General features: G+C 37.4%; 2 protein-coding genes across 2 annotated transcripts; one reads left to right on the top strand and one right to left on the bottom strand.

Annotated features, from left to right (window-relative positions):
• Nucleotides 1-12397, top strand: LOC131775761 (vasodilator-stimulated phosphoprotein-like). The gene is made up of 13 exons (XM_059091884.2): nucleotides 1-358; nucleotides 3026-3191; nucleotides 4017-4194; nucleotides 4815-5014; nucleotides 6311-6362; nucleotides 6932-7131; nucleotides 8125-8234; nucleotides 8603-8633; nucleotides 9343-9388; nucleotides 9915-10020; nucleotides 10543-10600; nucleotides 10750-10807; nucleotides 11085-12397. Exons 1-13 carry the CDS (start codon nucleotides 354-356, stop codon nucleotides 11114-11116), a joined length of 1242 nt encoding a protein of 413 aa, XP_058947867.2. The 5' UTR covers nucleotides 1-353; the 3' UTR covers nucleotides 11117-12397.
• A 2071-nt stretch (nucleotides 12398-14468) lies between these two features.
• On the bottom strand, nucleotides 14469-17280 carry LOC131775762 (uncharacterized). The gene is made up of 3 exons (XM_059091885.2): nucleotides 16989-17280; nucleotides 15789-16648; nucleotides 14469-15171 (listed from the first exon to the last, which is right to left on the bottom strand). Exons 2-3 carry the CDS (start codon nucleotides 16527-16529, stop codon nucleotides 14728-14730), a joined length of 1185 nt encoding a protein of 394 aa, XP_058947868.2. The 5' UTR covers nucleotides 16530-16648; nucleotides 16989-17280; the 3' UTR covers nucleotides 14469-14727.
• Nucleotides 17281-20028: the final 2748 nt, after the last annotated feature.

The raw sequence follows: 20028 nt of genomic DNA on the forward strand, positions 1-20028 counted from the left end.
ACGTCTTACGGCGGCAATGGCGGCGTCGTGAAGGTGGGCACATCCGGTGGAATACACCACAAGGTGAAAGCTCTTCCAGCTTCCTTGTTGCTCGACTTTCGGAAGTAAACGTTCAGACCTAGTCTCTGTCGAATGGTTGCGAGAATTTTCGATCCAGGAAATATCTTTCGAAGGATCGTCTTTGGACTGAATTGTCTTGATTCAGCGGCAGAACGCCGTGGGTGCGGTGATTTGGAAACAAACTAGCCTCAATTTTTTCAATCAGTCATCATTTTTTGAATTACGATCGTTCTGTAACATATCAGATCATTGAATTGACGTGAAACGATTATTGCCGATCGTCCTATTTCAATATGAGGTAAGTATGCTTTATTTTATTGATTTTGATCCCCTTTTAACACGACATGACAGACGATCGAAAGCCTGTTGAGCATTTATGAGGACTGACTCTACCGCCGCGATGAAATCGGCTTAAAATTACAATATTCTAACTCTTATGTTTGTATTTCATTCATTTGTGTTTCCCACTGGTTTGTAGCCCGTTACCTCTGCTCTTGTTATTTTTCCGTTAAACAATCGAATAATCTACCTTGCAATATTTCGTTGGTAATTGAATGATACTGCATTGGTATTTCGAACTTTTAATCGCTTCGAAAACATTGAGTTAAAATGTCGCGTTTGTGTTATTTTCCCCTGGACTTCAGTGGCCCTGGGGCAGTATTTTTGTAAACTATAAAGAAGTGATCTAGTAGGGGGTTATAAGGAAGTAATCTTAAGGAATATTTCTGCGTCTTGATGCTCTACATTTTGTGGGATTACTTGACTGTTGACTTTTATTGGATCAATGCACGGTTCGAATAAGCTATAACATGTGTCTTGCGTAGAAGCATGTCTACATGTAAGCCAGCTGAAATTTTGTCTTATTCTAGAAGTGTTTATCATTCGATGAAAGCAAATGTAAATATATTTTTCACTTTTGGTCATGTTCATTCGTCCAAACCTCTGAAATTGAAAGTTACATTTGTGAAAGCGAGATATTTGTTTTCTTGGCCGATGGTTGGTATTTCAGGTATTGAGTTTCAATTTTGTCAATGCACTTCTCGGCAAATCTTGTAATCTATATTTCATAAACTTGTCAGTGTTCGTTTGGCGGCCTTTCGGAGTTATATTGCAAAGATGAAGGTCAATCAAACTGCGAATTTGTAAACATGTATACTACGCACAGGTTGTATGTTGTAGTGCAGGTTTCTGCGACAAATTCTTTAGACAATGCAACGATCAAATCCCCACAAAAAAGCGAGTTCTTGAGAACTTGCTGAAACGTTGCGGTAATTTTTTGCAGTAATTAACCCCTCGTTCCTTTCTATGAATACATCGTTTTATTTTGGAGCATACGGGTTTCATGTCACGGGGATAATTATAGTACCTGGTCGTACTTGAACTAGTGTGAAAACTAAACAAGACTGTTTGCAGGCTCTAGCGCATAAAATGCTCTGTTTGTCTGTGTAAACAATGTAGAAAGACTTGACGTTGACGAGTTTCAGAAGATAGTACTTAAGATTTTCAAAGTATACGACTTTCTAAAGATATATTGATCAGTTCGATGTAATTAGCTGGTAGATACCATAATTAGATTGTTCTATCCCGCGCGTGTATTTAGGTGATAAATATACTGTAACATATAAATACTTTAGTTTCCTCAGTTCTACCAAATCTCTCTCCTAAATTTTCATTTTCCAGTGTAATTGACTGAATGATGTCTTTGATTAAATAATGTATACACATTGAGAGTTCAACTATTTGCATTGACAATATACACATTTGCACTTGTGAACAAATTTGATAATTTCATGAATGAGGGGTATTTCTTTGGCATTGGAATATTGATGACCAATTATTTGCTTACGTGTTGGATCAAATCTCCCTGACTAGTGTTTTTTCCTGATAGGACAGTTGCCAAAATAAATATTTTCGTTTTCTAACTATGTTAGATCATGACTCTGGAGATTAAATAGGACTCTCTTTCCTGATTGCAACATCACATGAATATCAACACCAGTGCCCTTCAATGTCTTTTGAAGTATAGGCTTGAAACAATATAGTTATTTACTGGGTATGAGGTCCGTTTAGGTATTCAAGTATGAAGGGAAAGTGACTGTTTTATGATTCCAGCCTGCTAAGATGTGTCTGAATGAAAAAACAAAATTTGTTATTTTCTCCTGGTGTTGTTCTGTCTTTATACAGAATTTGTTTGTGTCGATGTCAAAGACTAATTCTTTTCCACTCCTATAATAAAATAATAAGGAAATTATCAGTAAGTTTCCTTGTTGTTGCATTATTAGTGAAGGTTAATTTAAAGGGATAATTACTAGTAAAAGTTTACTGTATAGTTTAAAAGATGATAAAGAGGAGTAAACAAGTTTCCTAGACTATAATAATACTTCAGTGAAGACTCAGTTTGGGAGGCTATACTTTATCCATAACTACATATACTAGTGTTTTCATTTATCTGAGAGTTAGGTTCAGTTGTCTTCTGTATAGGTTTAGTTCATGGGGTGGATACATACATACAGATAGTAAAGCATGGAAAACAAACTGTATCTAGAACTATTTTTATCAAACTATTGTTATGGAATATTTAGTGAGTAAACCCCTTCAGGCAGCTGGTATGTCAGCTGATAATGTTTGGGGCTGAAACATGAGGCAAAATGTGAAATTTTGAGGACAATCTTTCAGCTGAGGTTATTATTAGCTGACATACCAGCAAGCCACTATCACTGGACTCTAAAAGATTAGTTTGTTTTTCTTTCATTTAAAAGTGTAAAGATGTAAAAGTGAAACTCTTGAGCTGGCTTTTTTCTACTGGCCAATGATACTGGCTCAAGGCTGAAACATGTAGGCATGGTATTACAAGTTGGTGGATCTACAAATGTATCTGTTACTCAGCTGTTATTGAAACCCCAGTCTGAGAATCTAAATACTAGATTAAAAAGGTCTTCAAAAGATTATTACTTTTCTTTTTCAGCGAACAATCCATTGCTCAGGCACGGGCATCTGTAATGCTCTACAACAATGACAGAAAAGAATGGGAACACTCTGGAGGATCATCAGGGCTCTCCAGAGTTCATGTTTATCATCATCCAGTCAACAATACATACAGAATAGTTGGGAGAAAAGTACAAGATCATACGGTATGTTGTGAGGTTAAAACATCACTGTTGGTGACTGTCTGTAAAAGTATGTGCACAGTGTAAATGCTACAATGGAACATGTTTTTTTTTCATGGGAAATGGGGTACCCCCTTTGGTACAATCTCCCAGTTATTCCCCCAATTCCCTACAAAGGGGGGATTGAGACCATCAAATTAAATTTTTATTGCCCCAGCTAGATCTTGGACCATGCTTCTTGATGAAGTTTTGGGTGCCCCTTTCCATGGTACCATTTCCCTTTTATTCCCTGTATTACTCCCCCCCTCCCAAGGGAACATAGTAGCTTACTCCAGCAAATCAATTACCTATTCATTAAGTTATATCTAGGACCAGGCCTGTTAGCATGTAATGGGTTGTCCCTTTTTTTGATACCGTTTTCAAGTACATTTCCTCATTCCCATGAAAGGAACCCATCCCAGGCTGGGACTTCAAATTTCTCTGAGGGAACAAATGATGTTGATTTGCCATTCATTAGAGTACATAATGATGGTAGTTACCAGAAAATTTGGCCTGTGGTCTGTAAGCTTTTGTATGGAAGTTTTTCATCTATGTGTACCTACTGGTCTTTACTTATTAGCCCTCTGGGTAGTATTTTTCTAATTTAGCCCTTGAATTCATGAACTTTGCCTCTGAAAAGTATGCAAATGTGGGTACAAAAAATTTTAAATTAAAAATCAAATGAGCAGCTTTCAGTAACATCTGGTCTGGGAATGAATTCAAAGTTACTTTGCTGTTGCAGTTGTACTGCATTGTATCCTGGAATTCAATCTACACTTCTAATAACTTGGGCCAATTTTGAAATTACAGGTTGTTATAAACTGTGCATTAGCAAAAGGATTAAAATACAATGAAGCTACTCCAACTTTTCATCAATGGAGAGATCAGAGACAGGTGTATGGTTTGAATTTTCCAAGCAAAGAAGATGCACAAGTTTTTGGGTCAGCTGTGAATACTGCCTTGGAAAACCTCAAGAGTGGTGGCACTGGTATGTCAAAAGAAAGTTAAAACTAATGAATTTTATATTCAGTCACCTTTTGAATATTGTACCTAAATTTCGAGCACACCAAGGGGAAATTTAACTTGTTTTAAAGAAGGCTCTCAGATAGATAAACTGCTTGAGTTGGAGTGTTAAAATGGCAGAAGGCATTGTCATTTCATGCCCAGCAGGGACTCTTCATACTCAGCCAACTGGTACCCAAATTTGGACAATTTGTACCCAGTTTGTGCCAGTCTGTACTTTATGCACTGGTTGATTCATACTCTTCCGAACATTCTGTGACCATAACCAAAGTTAATGCATGTTGATTGTTGTGAACAACAATTGGTTAAAGGTCAAGCAAGTAAGATACAATTAAAGTTCTGTTGAGTGTACATATGACCTTCTTAACCCCAGTAAAAACTAAATTGGTGCCTCATGCAATGCAAGTGTGATTTTTCCCTTTGTAATTAACAGTAAAAAGTAACTGATGTCGCTTTATACCTAACATGGAAAACATAGCTTGGCATGAATTGACTGAGTACAAAACATATTTGGGTACACACTGACTGGTAAGCCTACAAGAAAATTTTTGGTGATGATAATAAGTGTTGTCTATTGGTTCACAGCTGGACTTTCTCACCAGCTGCCCATGGTGCCCCAACAACAGCCCCAGTATACAAACAGCAGTAGGGGTATTGATCATGATGAAGTGGTGAATCGAGACCACTTTGATGGACATGACCAATATTCACGAGGGAAGGTCTCCTCAGAAAACAGATCTCACCGCCCTCAGTATGATGCACCTCGTGAAACAGAAAGCCCTAATGTAAGTATACCTTTCGGCTATAGTAGTCTGTTCTCACCTGTTTAACACTTTGACCCCAAGGAGTAGCCAACGTCTAATTTCTCTATGAAATATCACCCCTGAATCACATGATAACGTCAGGAGAATGAAGAAGCTCTGATTTGTTAATCCAATTCTCTATGTCAGTGGGAAATGTATCGCAAACAGTGTGGTAAATGAAAATGCATATTTATGGGTGTAAATGGTTAATAAGGTTTGAATGGTTGGCTTCCTCTTGAACCACAGATTACTCTATCACTTCACTAAGGTGATTTATTTTTTCTAAGATAGAAGGCTTACAACTAAAATCAAGCAATCATATTTCTTTTATCTTTTATCCTACGAAAGTCAATATTTTCCCAGTAATGGACTAGGCATTGTTTGAAATGATCTTGCATGACTTTCCAAAACATTTGAAAATTAAAATAGCACACCATTTAGAAGATTTTCTGTTAAATATGCTATAAACTACAGAGTGCATAGCCAAAAATTGCCATTTTGACCAGGACTGTGAATCAGAAGAGAAGTCTCATGAAAGCATTAAAAAAGAAATTTGCTGTTTACAAATATAATTCTAACAAAGCTTGCATGTGATGTGCTGGGAAAATGTTAGACCTCATTCTTCTCTGTATGGACATCTGGAGGCATTGTGGCCCAGTGGTTAGGAAGCTGGGCTTGTAATCTGGACCCAGTTGTATACAGGGGGGTAGCACTATCCAAAGGATAAATCACTATCCAGCAGATAAGTTATTACAAAATGTATAGTGTTATTGAATGGATACAGCTTTGTCTGGTGGATAGCCTTATCCAACCTCCGAACAACCAGGGTGTGATAGTTCCTATTTCCAGTCCTCTGTTGTGCTTTGTACATACAGCCTACTGGTCTGTCTCCAGGCAGTCAGGATTTTTATACACTATGTTTATTTACAGTGACTGATTCAATTTATTAGTATTGGCCCTGAAAAGTGCTATCAGGTGTGTTCAATTAAGTATACATGCATACACACACTTCTTTGCCCAGCCCATCTGTTAAGGTTTCGTGCAGATATTTTCCTCTGTTGGCAGCTTGGTTAGCACTTTTCTCTACATACCGTGATTACATTGGCTAGAAATCAAATCGAACTTATCAACCAGTAGATAATGGTCTGTACTTAATTTTAATGGTGCATTTAAGGTGAAAATATCAACATATTGGCTTAGTTTTCCAAAATAACATGGTAACATGAAGAGTGTTCTTTGCTGAAGCAACATTGTATATTTTCATATTTGTTTCACCAGTCAAGCACTATTTCCTTGTCAACATCTCCTGGACCACAGTTGCCACCACAGAGTAGGTTATAAATTTGGAATTTCTACACACTTGCAAGAGTTTTTCTATAGAAAACAGAAAGCCCTAATTTAAGTAGTATCTCTGGGCAATAGTGGTCTGTTGTTTCAATTAAGGCGTTAACTCCCATGAGTGACCAAGACAGAATTTCTCCTGACCATATCAATGTAACATTAAGCAGACAAGGGATGAGAATAATGGAAAATATCCATGAGGGGAATATTACTTAAGATTGGATACCAAATTCTCTGAACTAAAATTGTAAGGATTTTACAGAAGACAGTAAGGAGAATTACTAATGAAATCTTGAAAGTGAGAGGGTTAAGGGGCTTCCCTTCAAAGCGATAAGGTGAAAATATGTCCTTGTTGCTGTCCTCTTAAGGGAAGACCTTCAAGCTAATAGTGAACAGCATGCAAGTAGGAAAAAAAACTGGTGATTGGCTTTTCACAGGAGTATCAAACTAGTGAGAGAAATGCTAGATGAAATACAATAAAGTAGGTATCAATTCTTGCTTTTGTATAAATGGTAAACAGAGTTAATCATTTTCCTGTTGTGTTGATCTGTTTGGCAGATGTACCCCAGGCACCTCCTGTCCCATCAGCTCCACCTGCTCCCCCAGCACCCCCTGCTCCACCTGCTCCCCCAGCAGCTCCTCCTGTTCCTGGTGGGGGACCTCCTGCACCACCTCCTCCTCCTCCTACACCTAGTGGTGGAGGTGGAGGCTCATTAGCAGATCAGATTGCAGCTGCAAAATTGAAGAAGGCAGCTAAGGTAAGATTATGGAGGTTATGTACCTTGTTCATGCAATAGTAAATGTGGAAAGATGTTTTTCGTCTTGTCACAAGGGTGGGACAAAGAAAAAAATTCTGAGTCCCCATAAGGAATCAAACCTCAGACCTTCGGATGCTGCACTCCGATGCTCTACCACTGAGCCACAGAGACTCTATGGTAAGCAAGGTCTGTTATGAATTTCATATGACACACTTCCTTAATACTGCTAGGATCAGCAATGTCGGTAGCATCATGTTTGTAAATAGAATACTTGAGAGATGGTAAGTTTTGAGCTTGGTAAATAGAAAGATGTTTTTTGTCTTGCCATGAGTGTGGGACAAAGAAAAAAACTTGAACTTTGTAATAGACCTTGCTCACAGTAGAGTCTCTGTGGCTTAGTGGTAGAGCATTGGAACACAGAATCCGAAGGTCTGAGGTTAGATTCCACGTGGGGACTCAGAATTTTTCTTTGTCCCATGCTCGTGACAAGATGAAAAACATCTTTCTATTTCTCTACTGAACTCAAAACTTACCATCTCTCTTATTCTATTTAAAAAAAGTAAATGCATTGAACATTCAAGAAAAGGGAAAAATTTTGAACAACCTCATTCTATAGATGCCATTTAATGCAAAAAAGAGAAAAACTTCTGTTCCTCTTGCATACACTGTGTTAAATCTCACTGCAAAAAAACAAAAGTTGAATATACTTTCATCAAGTGAGGGAAAATCAAGTAAATTTCATCTCCTGGATAAATTTCATTTGGTTTATGTTCAAGAAGGACTGCTTTTACCTTAAGTTATTTTTAATTTTAGATTGCATGCAATTGGACCTACATTTATTCTAAACTTTAATGTTTGGAGAGGAACTGGAACCATGTGCAATCCAGGAGGAGGGGAAAGATCCAGAATCAAACATCTCCAGATTTCAGATTCCTAGCTGAAGTTACTGATTTTATTGACAAATTTGATGTTTACTTCTATGTTATTGTGTAGGCTGAAAATGAAAGTCCGAGAACTGAACGAGCTAATTCAACAAGTCGAAGTAAGTCCATAGGTGGGGGAATGGACATGATGGCAGAAATGCAAAGAAAGTTGGCTGCAAGGTGTGAGAGATTCAATCAATTGTTGTTATACAATTCTGGTAGATTTGGTGGCTCAGTGATCTGCATGATTGTGCAACTCCAGAGCTGGAGATTTGAGTTCTAGCTCTGGCCAAGTTACTGTGCTGTATTCTTGAGCAAGTCATTTGACTTTCATAGTACTTCTCCACCCAGGGGTATAAATGGGTACCAGTGCATTACATTCAGTTGAAAAAACGCAGTATCCTATTTTAGTTGATAATGATTTTAAATTTATAGTTCCAGGTAGATAAAACCTTTACCCAGATGCAGCATTAATTGTATTGTACAAGTTGTTTTCCATCCCTACATTACACAAACTGCAATAAACATGACCTGCACTTTTGTCATAGGAAAGCCAAAGAGGAGGGAAGAGAAATCGAGGTAAGATTTTTCAACGCTTTAAGGGTGTTCCATCTTAAGCACTATTTTCATTGTCACATCTTTCATCTGTTAAGATCTCAGTATCGATTTTCTTTACTGTTTGTCATATGTTTATCAAATTTTTTGCTTTAGAAAAGGTTTTGAATTAAAAAATATCCTTGGGTGAATATTTTTCTTGAATATCTTCATGCCTGACAATGTACTCATCTGTTGAATCTGTAAGGAGTCGAGTTGGCCAAGAGGTTTGGGTTTGACCTGGGGTGGGTCATTTTGTTGTCTTCTTGGGCAAGACACTTTACTCTCACTGTTCCTCTCCTAACATATGACAGTAAACAAGTACCAGTGAACTACCAGAAAAACTTTGCAAAATTCTGGATAGGTGGGGGGGGGGGGGGTGGAGGGGGTTGGTAGCTTATAATGGACTTATATCCCATGCAAGTGGAGAAGTGACTCCAAGTCATGTCTTACTTTGGAAACCAAGATAAGGTCTGATGCCAGGTGGGGCAGTTATGGCTCCAGAGGCAACTAATTTTTTTAAGCATTCAATTAATGCATGTTATTTTCCTCCATTTCACTTGAGTTAGTAATTACAACAACAACAAACACAATGATAACAATATTTATATTCCTTAAACCTTACTTGCTGCCGACTCCAATATCGCTTTGAATTTGTTTACCTGTTTAATTTTATGTTTAATTTTATTTTTAGCCTGTCAGAGAGGAAACTGAGGCAAGAACAGAAAGAGCACCTGCTGGTAAGTATTCAACCTTTTTGATGTCTCATTATCTGTTATAGCTAAGCCTTCAAAAGATACTTTTGGACATGAGCCTGGAAAACTGAATGTAGTAGACAAAGTCAAGACATACTTGTAATCTTTCTTGCTGAAATGATACCTAAAGTCTTCTTTCATGGTTTGATAAACTCTCTTTGGTTTTCTTTCCTGGACAAAGCTCTTGAGAGAAATTGATTTTAGTAGATGATGCGAGAATATTGTATAAAGTGACATGGTGTAAAATAGGAGATTTATTTTTTCATTGCTCTTATTCTATAATGTTTGCTGTTCCACCTTGTTCAATTTTTCAGCACTTGAAACATTTTCCTAAATCAAGTCACATCTCATTTTTCAATCATGGAAATTTTTTTTAAAATTTTCGATGGTCTTACATACGTGGTTAAAATTATATTAAGGGATTAGTAATTTCGTTGAGACAAGTTTCTCTATAAGGTGTTATTCCAATTTTAGTTTGTTGACTTATGCTTTATTTTTATGACGCTACTAGCACCTCGCACCACTGTAAGCAATCCACCCCCAGCTCCAGCATTTGGAAACAACAACATTAAACCAAACTTCTCATCAATAGGGAAACCAACAAGTAATGGTGCCAGGTAAGGGTGGTCTTAATCAAGGAATGTTGAGAAAAATATTCAAGCTGTGGAAGGTGGAAATATTCTTTTTGGATGAGAGACTTAATGCGGGCTCCATGAATTATGAAGGTTTCAACAAGTAACATGAAACTTGATAGTTTGGTTTAATTAGCTGAGTTAATTGGCCAGTTTCTAAAGCTGACGTTTTGATGGTTAGCCCTTCATTAGAGTGAAGTGCTAATGTTCCTAATTAGATGAAAGTCTATAAGCCCTGTTAATCCAAATTTTGACAAAATTCAAGATAAAGGTAAAGCTTCATGTGTACTTCATCTCATTACGTTGGAGAGAAATTTTTCCCCTGACAAGAAATCTTGTCTGCCAGTTATTGTTGTTGATATTTCAATTATTTTAAAAGGCAGTTGTGTGGCATTTACAAGATCAATCTAAGCTTGAGGTTTGAATTACACAAGTTTATTTATACCATGAAAAGACAACTTTGAGAGCAAAAATCACTGAGTTTTAAATTGTTCTTTTGGTTTGCAGGAAAAACAGCAAGTCAGAATCCCCCTTAAGTAATGATCAGCTTGAAGAATTAAAATCGGTAGGATTATTTTTGTGATATTCTAATGGTTAAAATGGAAAGCTAGAGCATAATTTATATATTGCATTTCTATCTCAAGATTTCCAATACACAGTTGTATTTTGCTGGAAATTGACCCTGTATATTAACTTTGTATGTTTCTCATATAGGAATTACTTGCTGAATTTAAACAGGAATTGGATACTGCCAAGAGAGAGATAATTGAAGGTTAGTGGTTTAAAAGGAGGGCAAAAAAGGAAATGAAAGGAAAAATAAAAGACTTGCTTCCCTATGGCTACTTAGAAACTTTCAGGCTTTAGTATATTTTGCATGGATAAAAATTGCAAAAAATAACTCTGGAGCTGTGTTTCTTTGCCAAACAAAAGTCGCATACTAAAAACTTAGTTCATTATTGCATCATGTACTTTAAGTCATTTTAATTTTTTTTGTGACCGTAAGTTCTTTGCAATTTTGGTGAAAATGTTTCTCTTTTCTCCTCTCGCAGCTGTAAGACAAGAAATTGCTCGCCTTCGGTGAGTGGGTGTGGAACTAATGTACCAATCCAGAAGCTACTAAAATAATTGGGAAACTCCTGATTGATGGAAAGAATAACTTCATGTATTTGTTCCTTTTGCTGACATCATAATAAAGATTTGGGATATAAATGAAATTATACACAGTTGGCTCTGGAAGTACAGTTTTAATTGGCAAATGAAACAAATGACTTGTGAAGGTGTGTTATAACCCTTCTTAATAAAAGGACATTTTTAAACAATAGGGTTCATTAGCCCCTCAACAAATTTGTAATAAATATTGCATGAATGTGATGCAATGATTAATCATCAGGGCAGAGCTGTGCAAACATGATTACCAGTAGCTCTTATTTAGATAGAATGATGCATTGTGTTTGTATCTAGTTATACCAGAATTTACATAAATCAACTTTGATTAATTATGCTGGTTACACATCACCTCAAGAGTGACAAGTTCTTACTAGATTTATTTGTTTTGGGGAATTCATAATCTGCTCCATAATCCATTTGTTTTCAAAATCTGAAGTGTAATATTCACAAGTATTTTTTTTGAACGCTACCACTTCAAGATTGGTTGAAAAATACTGTAACTGTTTTGATTTAGAATGGGCTACTGTAGGGAATTAAACAAAATGACCTCTTAAGGTGTTTCATGAAAATTTTGCAGAATTTAATTTTAACTGAATTTGGCAGATAGTCCTTAATTCAGAGATACTCAGAAGGAAAATCGCACAGTTTACTACCTCAAAACTGACTACCTGCTTCAAATGAAAACAAAGTGAGATTTATTTCCTAGTTAGTGGTCTGTTACTTAAACAGAAAATCACAAGATTGGTTCCCAGGGAAATTTCATTCATTTGGAATAACAAAGGCTTGAGTTTTCATTGCATACCTTGTTTAACATGACAGTCTCTTACCAATCTCTAAGGCAAATTCATCTTAAGTTTTCCAACAACTGGCACCACTGCTCTCCATGCAACCTTTGGGAGCTCTTCATAGAGGACATTAGAAATTGCCTTAATAAAGAATTACCAATCTGCAAACTATAACTCTCAAAGTTTTCATGAAAAGTGCACCATAACATAACTGAATACAAGGAGGACTATGTGTGATATGTGCTTCAGGAGTAAAAAGTTATAAGAGGCATAGTTTTAATTCCTTGTTTTTTTTAATTTAAGTTAAGTTTAGCAGCTTAGTATACTAAATCCCTGCTGTATATTAAAAGTAATTACTCATTGCTGCTGCAATCTGTTTACATGAAGGAGTAAAGTTTGAGTTAATTTGTTGTTTGGCTCCTGAAAGCTTTATTTTTTATCTCTCTCTTTTTTTAATCTCTAGTCTTTAAGTGAAAGGTGGCATAAACTTTCCAGCAAAGTGAGGGAGAAAATAATGAAGGCTTCCCTCTACAAGTACTTTCACATTTCTTTTTGCTTGGAAAATGCCATTTAATTTTTTCATTGAAGTATCTTGACCCTTAATTTGTTAGTAAACGTGGTGTTTTGTAACCCTCTACACCTTAACTTCGGTACTGTATTCTCCATATACTGGTCCCTATACATTCCTCAAGCTAACAAGGAGAATTTGTTTTACAATCAAGTGCACTTTTGTTGGTGATCATTTCCTCTTTATTGTGACCTTCATGTGTGATTCAGGGTTGGTACTGTAAGAAGAAGTTATGTGCCAGTCTCTCTTTGGGGTCAGAGTTAAAAATACAAAAATTTTGCTAGGCTTAATTTCTTTCAAGTGCCAATAGGTAGCAGTCAGATTTTGAAGCAGTATTTCCCTTCAATGGCAGATGTGATCCTCCTTTGTTACCTTACTTAGCCAGCCATATCTGGTGATTATAATTTGGTATTTAAGGGTGCACAGTCAGTTTGAAGTTGTTACCTGGTGAATTTATTTGATCTATTACATGACTAGGTAGTCATTGCCAAATTCAACCTATCAGATTGTCATTACTGGTTCTGAAAGGATCACTATTATCATTAATCTCCCAGTGCTGGATGGGGCATTGTCCTAACTTTTTGGAAGTGAGCCAACAGTATGATGTTTGACCTCTGAAAGTAAGGTGTCAAATATTGTGGATGATATTTCAGAATCTTTTTTCTCAAAGATGTCCTAGCAAGTTAAAATGTGGAAGTCATGACTCAAAGTTTCAAGGTATGGTTGGTTTGTGAATCGAGCATACAGATTACTCATCAATTGTTTGGCTAAAGAAGTTAAAAACAAATTTCAAATTTTATGAGTAGTAACCCTTTTTCATTCACTAAAATAGTTATTCATCATGTCATGTGTAATAGCTGCCATCTTGTGCAATGTGACAGAGAAATGGAGGGAGAGAAAGAAACTTTCAGAGGGGGTCAGAGACTTCTTGGGTGGGAGGTTTTACCCTTTGACTCCCTAGGTGTCAAGCATCTAATTTCTCCTGACAAAATCACTCCCAAATCACACATTAAGGTCTCAAGAATAAAGGAAATGATCGCTTAAAAAATTCTAAATTGTTAAACAAATTCTCCATCTCAGCACTTCAGGAAATGTATTGAGAACAGTATGTAGAATATGCCAACTGATGTTTGGGTGTAAAGGGTTGGGCAAGTGAGAGTACAAGTGTAACCTTTTCCTGGGATACTAGTTTATGGATTGGTATAACACATGGCACTCGAGGATAATGATCCTGAAAAATAAACAGGAGCTTGAAGCTGCATGCCAGATTAATTTTGGGGACTGAACCAGCTTCATAAGTGGCTAATTTGGCAAATTATCTGTGGTTAGTGGTCAGGCAGTAGGGTATACTTTGTGTTTCCTTTGTCTTGACCTCTAAGAGGGACTAGCTGCCAGTTTCTCCTTGCAGTATCACCCTTGAATCATACATTAAGGAAATGATCACCAATTTAGAACGCTCCTGATTGTCAAACAAATTCTCCTAGTCAGTACCAGAGGAAATGTAAGGAGAACAGTGTGGAGAATATGAATACCACTGTTAAGGGGAGAAAGGGTTAAGTTAAATCAAAACAAATACTTACATAAATCAGTGTGTTACTGAGTATTCTATTCCACTTTTTTTATTTTTGGTGACATCTTTACGACCTTTAGTAGCTGAATGAAAACTTTAAAAATAGTTGAGACTGTAGCCCTGGAAACCTCACAAATCTTTTTGGAACACTTTTCAGTTCAACTGGGAGCCGTACATACCTCTAGGGGTTCCTTTAGTGTTGAATTTACTAATAAAGGGACATTCCAATCTATGGAGTCATCTTTTGTATTTTGAGCAGAGCTGGGATTTTTGGGTAAGACATTTTTGTCACTTCTACCCATTCCCTAACAAACCTGTGGTCTAACTGTGAAAGTCAGTAACAAAAGTTTTACTTGTCTTTATTGGTTCACCTCTAAAGCAACATTTCCACTTTTTTGTCATATCAATTTCAACATGAATGCTATATATTTATTTTTGTCAGTACTTCTTACACTATATGAGGGCTATAATATTTCTGGATGTAAATTAACTGCTAGGATGCAGATTTTTGTTTACATACTGGGTAAAAACATCCCACATACGAACTGAAAATGAATCAAAACATGTTAAAGAATTGCTTTTATACCCAAGATACAGGTCCTCTATTTTCCACCACTCAGAGAATTTTGGCAAAATGGAGAGTCTTCTTTTAAAAAAAGACACCAGCCTTGGTATGGCTGCACAGACACACTTGTAGTGTCCTTGTTATGCATGGTGAAACCTGCCATTCCTGCCACAAGTGTAGCAGTGTCTTGCAAGCCACCTGGGTTTTTAAGTTCAAGGGGCACACTAATGATACCACTTGACAACTGGCTCATGGTCAGGACCCTGTTTGTGCCTTCCAAAAACTCTGTTATCCACCCTTGGTATTCAGGGCTTCCAGATCCGAACTCTTTCTTGTAAGAAATGATATGACTCCACCATTTCTTGTCTGGGTTCCCACAATAGGTAGCCACCAAGTTGTTAAACACATTTTCCACAGCATTCCACCATTCTGTCTGTAAATCAAGGTCATTCTCGATAGGTTCAAGCAGTGCTCGCAGCACCTAAAAAAGGATAAATGAATCAGCTATTTAAGTGGGTATATCTAGTGCACTACTTAGCCATCAATTATGTACAAAGTACACAAATACTGTGAACAAACCTGACAAAGGTTCAAACTTCCAACTGTTGAGGGGCTGGCTTGTGAACTTTATAGAAACTAGTTAATCAAGGTTATTTGAGGACATGTGCTTGTCAAAAAAGCTGAGATATGTCTGTTTGATCTTTAAAAAAGAGGCTGCCACATTCTTATGGTGACAACTGCGCAACCTTGTGGTTTCAACAGTTTTTGCAATGGTGGTTGTGGAGGAGGGGTAGAAATAAAAATAATTTGCTAATGAAACTGTAAGGTCTCTTTCTCTTCCCTTTCTCCTGCACTTTCTTACAGTTTGCACTGCTCACTTCAGGATTTTTCCCCATCATCAAGTACAAGTGCCCTTAACTACACCCTTGTATGGGAGTGAGAGTATTAGGGTCAGAAGGAAAAAATGTGGGACTTGAGTGGCCCAAAAAGCAGATCGTGATAAATAGGTTAAGTTTATCTCCTATCACTGCAAGGCAAAAGGAGGGGGGTTAGGGTTAGGGTTAAAGGGGGGGGGGGCACACAAGGATCTAAGGTTACCTTAAGTTTGGACTTAAGTTTCTTCCAATCGTCCTCAGTGCCCAGCATTTCCACAGCAGGAATGCCACACATAAGCATCATGCTGTACTTAAAATACTCCTGAACCGAATGCATCAACACAATCTGTGAGACGACCTTCTGCACTGGTGTTGTGGTGCTAAAATCCGCCGTTACTCCATCAACGAACTCAGGTACTTTGACGTTCTTTCGTATTCCCTTTGCCATTTGATCAAAGAACCAGCTATAGTCAACAGTGTAGATGGTGGTGTCAGGTACTTCCACTTCAATTTCTTTTTTTCCTTCGTGATCAACAAACATCTTACGTACGGAATCTTTCTTGGCGTTTTTTTCGATAGCACCTGCCACTCGCCTGATCACACAGAACCACCAGTCATCGGGAGACGTTCGAAGTGTCCAGTGGTTGTTGTAGGCTGTTAGAATGGTTGAAAACAGTCCGCAATCTCCGGGGTAAACCATCTCTTCTGAGCCTATAGCGGCTATCATTTTCTCTTTACAACCATACTTGGAAGTTTTCGGTAGAAACTCTCTCGCTTCAGTGTTTGGGGAATACTTCTTCAATAACTCTTTCGCTTCCATTGCCACGAACCAGCTTTTTACTTCAACGGGAACAAGATCAGCGGCTAGTGGAACATATTTTGGTTCTGATCCACCACTGGTAGAATTTCCACAATCGCCAATGATAGTAGCAGTCAGAAAAGGATTGCTTTGGTCTTCGGCCATTTTGCAAGTTTTGTATCGAAATAGTTTATCCGTGTTGGGCAAAAATTTTAAATTCAGTTGCTTATATAAAAAAAGTAGAATTACGTCATTTTTGTTTTCGTCAGGCGTTTCATCATTGGCTGCAAGTCAGAAAATATCATACATTATTTAAGACGATAAAATGCTTCGGTTTCTACAGAAAACGAAAAGGTTTACACATCTCCGCCTCTAACACGTCGCCTTTCACGTTGTCACTTACACGTTGTAAACCATTATGTGTTTCGAAGTGACCTTTTTTACAGTACTAGCGACTAAATACAGGAATGGCTCCGACCCGTGATTGGATGATAAAAATAATAAAAGTTAATACTTATATCTTAACTCCTTGCTCGTGAGTATGGTTAACCGCGTGTCTCGAAGCGTAACAATGAAATATCAATGTGAAAACACCGATGAGTCAATCAAGAAATGGCTACTTACATAATCAAGAGAAGGCAGAGTCTATCTTGATCAGCGAGGTCGTTCAGCGATATTCCGGCGATGAAAAAGTCATCCGCTGACAAGCTCCGCTGACAAAACTCATTTAGTCAGTTAAGGCGGACGACCAGAGACTGGAGCCATTCGTGTATTTCACCGCAGACAGGAATGGCTCCAACTCATGCGTATATTAATTTTTTTTTCGTTCTGGCTAAATAATTCATACACTGAGATAAAAACTGAGAGAGCGATTTATTAGATTCTTCTTATGTTGAAGTCTACAGTGCTTGCAAATGAAGTCCTCTTTTATTACTACAGGGCCATGTAGTTCCTAAGTCTTAAAATAATGCAGCAACTGCATCTCACGTTTGGAAAATCACGCAATGTTGCGTGACGCTGCGCCCGATGTTTTAATTTACAGTATGCTCTGCCGGAGAAATATGGCTTGGCCACAATCGAGGGAGTTTTTTTTCGTGGAAAACTGATTTTCTTGGTTATTGTTCACATGAAGGACAAAACCATTCATCGGGCTCTTCATCTGTTTTAAAACTGCTGTTCGCCCAGTGCTGCTCACTAGTTTAGTTTTAATTTTTTTTTCAAAAACTGTTAAAAAAATTATTAAAAAATCATTGAAAAAAAGTTATTAAACGTTTGAGTCGGAGCTATTCCTGTCAGCGGTGAAATACACGAATGGCTCCAGTTCTCTGGTTGTCCGCGTCGCTAGGCGCTAGCTCCGACCTACAGGTCGAAGCTAGCGCCATATTGGGAATGCAACCGCGCACACGTGAGAACGAGGCTGGGGGTTAACTCGTGTTAAATCTCTGAGCGCTTTTGATGATATTCACATTTAGGCAGTGAAATTGTTTGATTTTTAAGGAAAATGGATGGTCCTAGCCAAAATCTCGATAAAGCTAATTTTTCTCCCAAAAAGAAAGGAGAGTAGTGTGCCGCTTTTGGTTGTTCAAATACATTTTATGGCCCCAATGGTTTGCCTACGAGCTTTTACTTCTTCAAGGTTATGCACGGAGGCATGTATTTTTGCTAAGTATTTATCGTTCTATACTTATCTTATTCTCAGTGAATTATGGATGAGGGTGACTATTGTTGCAAAATTAGTACAAATTTTCAATTAGGTACCTGAATTGTTTTAAGTTCGATAGATTTTTTTTTCATTGCGGCAGTAAGTCAATAAGTTCAGTACTACTCACCTGTTTACTACATGGCTTTCCTAGAACACTCCTAGCAGAGAAACTCTTGGAAAGTAATTGCTTTTAATAAAATAACCAAGACACTGTATCTTCAGAGTTTTCACTTATTATGGCAGACCCAAAAAACTGACACAAATTTGGTAGCAATTGTGACAAAAGCAGTTTTCAGTAGTTGTTGTTTTTGTTTTTCATGATAGCATAGTAATCCATTATGGATGCCACATGGAACTCTCACAAAATATTTTGTGTGCTTTATGTATCAATCAACTGTAACAGTATAAAATGAATATCTTGATTTGGATATATTTCTCAATCTTTTAAGTATCTCAAAATTATATTATCATAACATTGGTTAAAACAAGGCAATAAGTACTAGTATAGCAAACATTTGTGCCAGAAGGCCTCTGAGTGCTAAGAATGGGAATATCAATTCAGTAAATGTTTATCACTGACAGAAACTTAAATGTGTGTAAAGGACTAGCATTGCTGAGATTAGTAGCTGAGAGGAAGCATTTCTGCTCTCTTCCTTTAACCCTTAAATACCCAAGATCTGATTGTTAATTCTCCCTTCTAGTTGCTACACATTTACTTGTAAATAAGTTATGAGAATTTGATGTAAGATCAAGATAACTTCTGCCTGATAAGTTTCAGTATTATCATTATCTGTTTGCTGGATAGTGTTTGGATATTATAGGGAGAAGTTACATGAATCAGTCACTTTTGGGAGTTTTTAAATTGTCTAATATTTTGGTCTGATTCTTTCAATGCTGTCTTGCCATCTAATAAATTACCATGAGTGCAAACTCAAATGGTTTTCAATGTATCACGAGCATAAGTTGTCCTGGGCTAGATGGGTTTCAAAATATTATGACATCTGTTAGTTACAGTTTCCCTCATGGGTTGATAGAAAGAAGGTTATAATCAAGTGGCTGTACAGGCTCTATTGTATAGTTTACCATAAGATACAATGTACAAATGGCAAACTAAAATACATCTTGGTAAACAAAATGGGAACAACTTTAGCTGAAGAATATGGTACAACAACAAGTACCACATCAACAACCTCCTCTACCTAGAGGGCTACAGCCTTTGCCTCGCTTTCTAAGCCATACTGAACAACTTCTATGGTACTTCCTGTGGTGCGTTCCTCTCAACACGATGTGGCGATATTCTCGTGAAACAACAAGGTAATCGTAAAGCTGAATGAAATTAATCTCAGTTAAATTACGGAGATCGCTCGACCATCCAAGGGCTGAAATCCTTACCACAGTTGCTTAGTATTTGAAGTCGCTCTGGTTTTGTTCTAGGTCCTGGGCATCTGTAAGAAGTTCTCGGTTTTCTCCACTACTTGATGAAAGAACGTGTCACATCAGCAAAGCATAAACTTTTGACACTAAGTCGGCTCTAATTCCGCCCGTCGATTTTGAATTAGATTTTAAAATCTCCCTGAGATCTTTTGCTTCGAGTTTCTGGATGTCATCTAATGACGAAATTTCCATAGTATTGTATTAAAGAACCATTTTGAAGGGAGAAATCGCATTGAAAAGTGCATTAGAACGTGAAACGTGAACGTGATTATTATTCCAATATGGCGCCGTGAACTGTAAAAAGGGCTTGACTTAAGACCACATGCAGCCCAAGCTCCAGGTGTGAGATGATCATCTTGAGGAAGAAAAGAACGTCTTTTTACGAAATTACTTTTGACTAGAGGCCGTTAAGAGAAGAAAGGGAGATGAGGCTTGCAACTTAGTGGCCGCTAGCTGCGACCATTCCACTGGTAACTTTCGTAAAAATTGCAATTTTCAGAGCTTATTCATAACCCTCATTCTGTCTGT

Source organism: Pocillopora verrucosa, chromosome 7, assembly GCF_036669915.1.
Source record: "Pocillopora verrucosa isolate sample1 chromosome 7, ASM3666991v2, whole genome shotgun sequence".
NCBI lineage: Eukaryota > Metazoa > Cnidaria > Anthozoa > Scleractinia > Pocilloporidae > Pocillopora > Pocillopora verrucosa.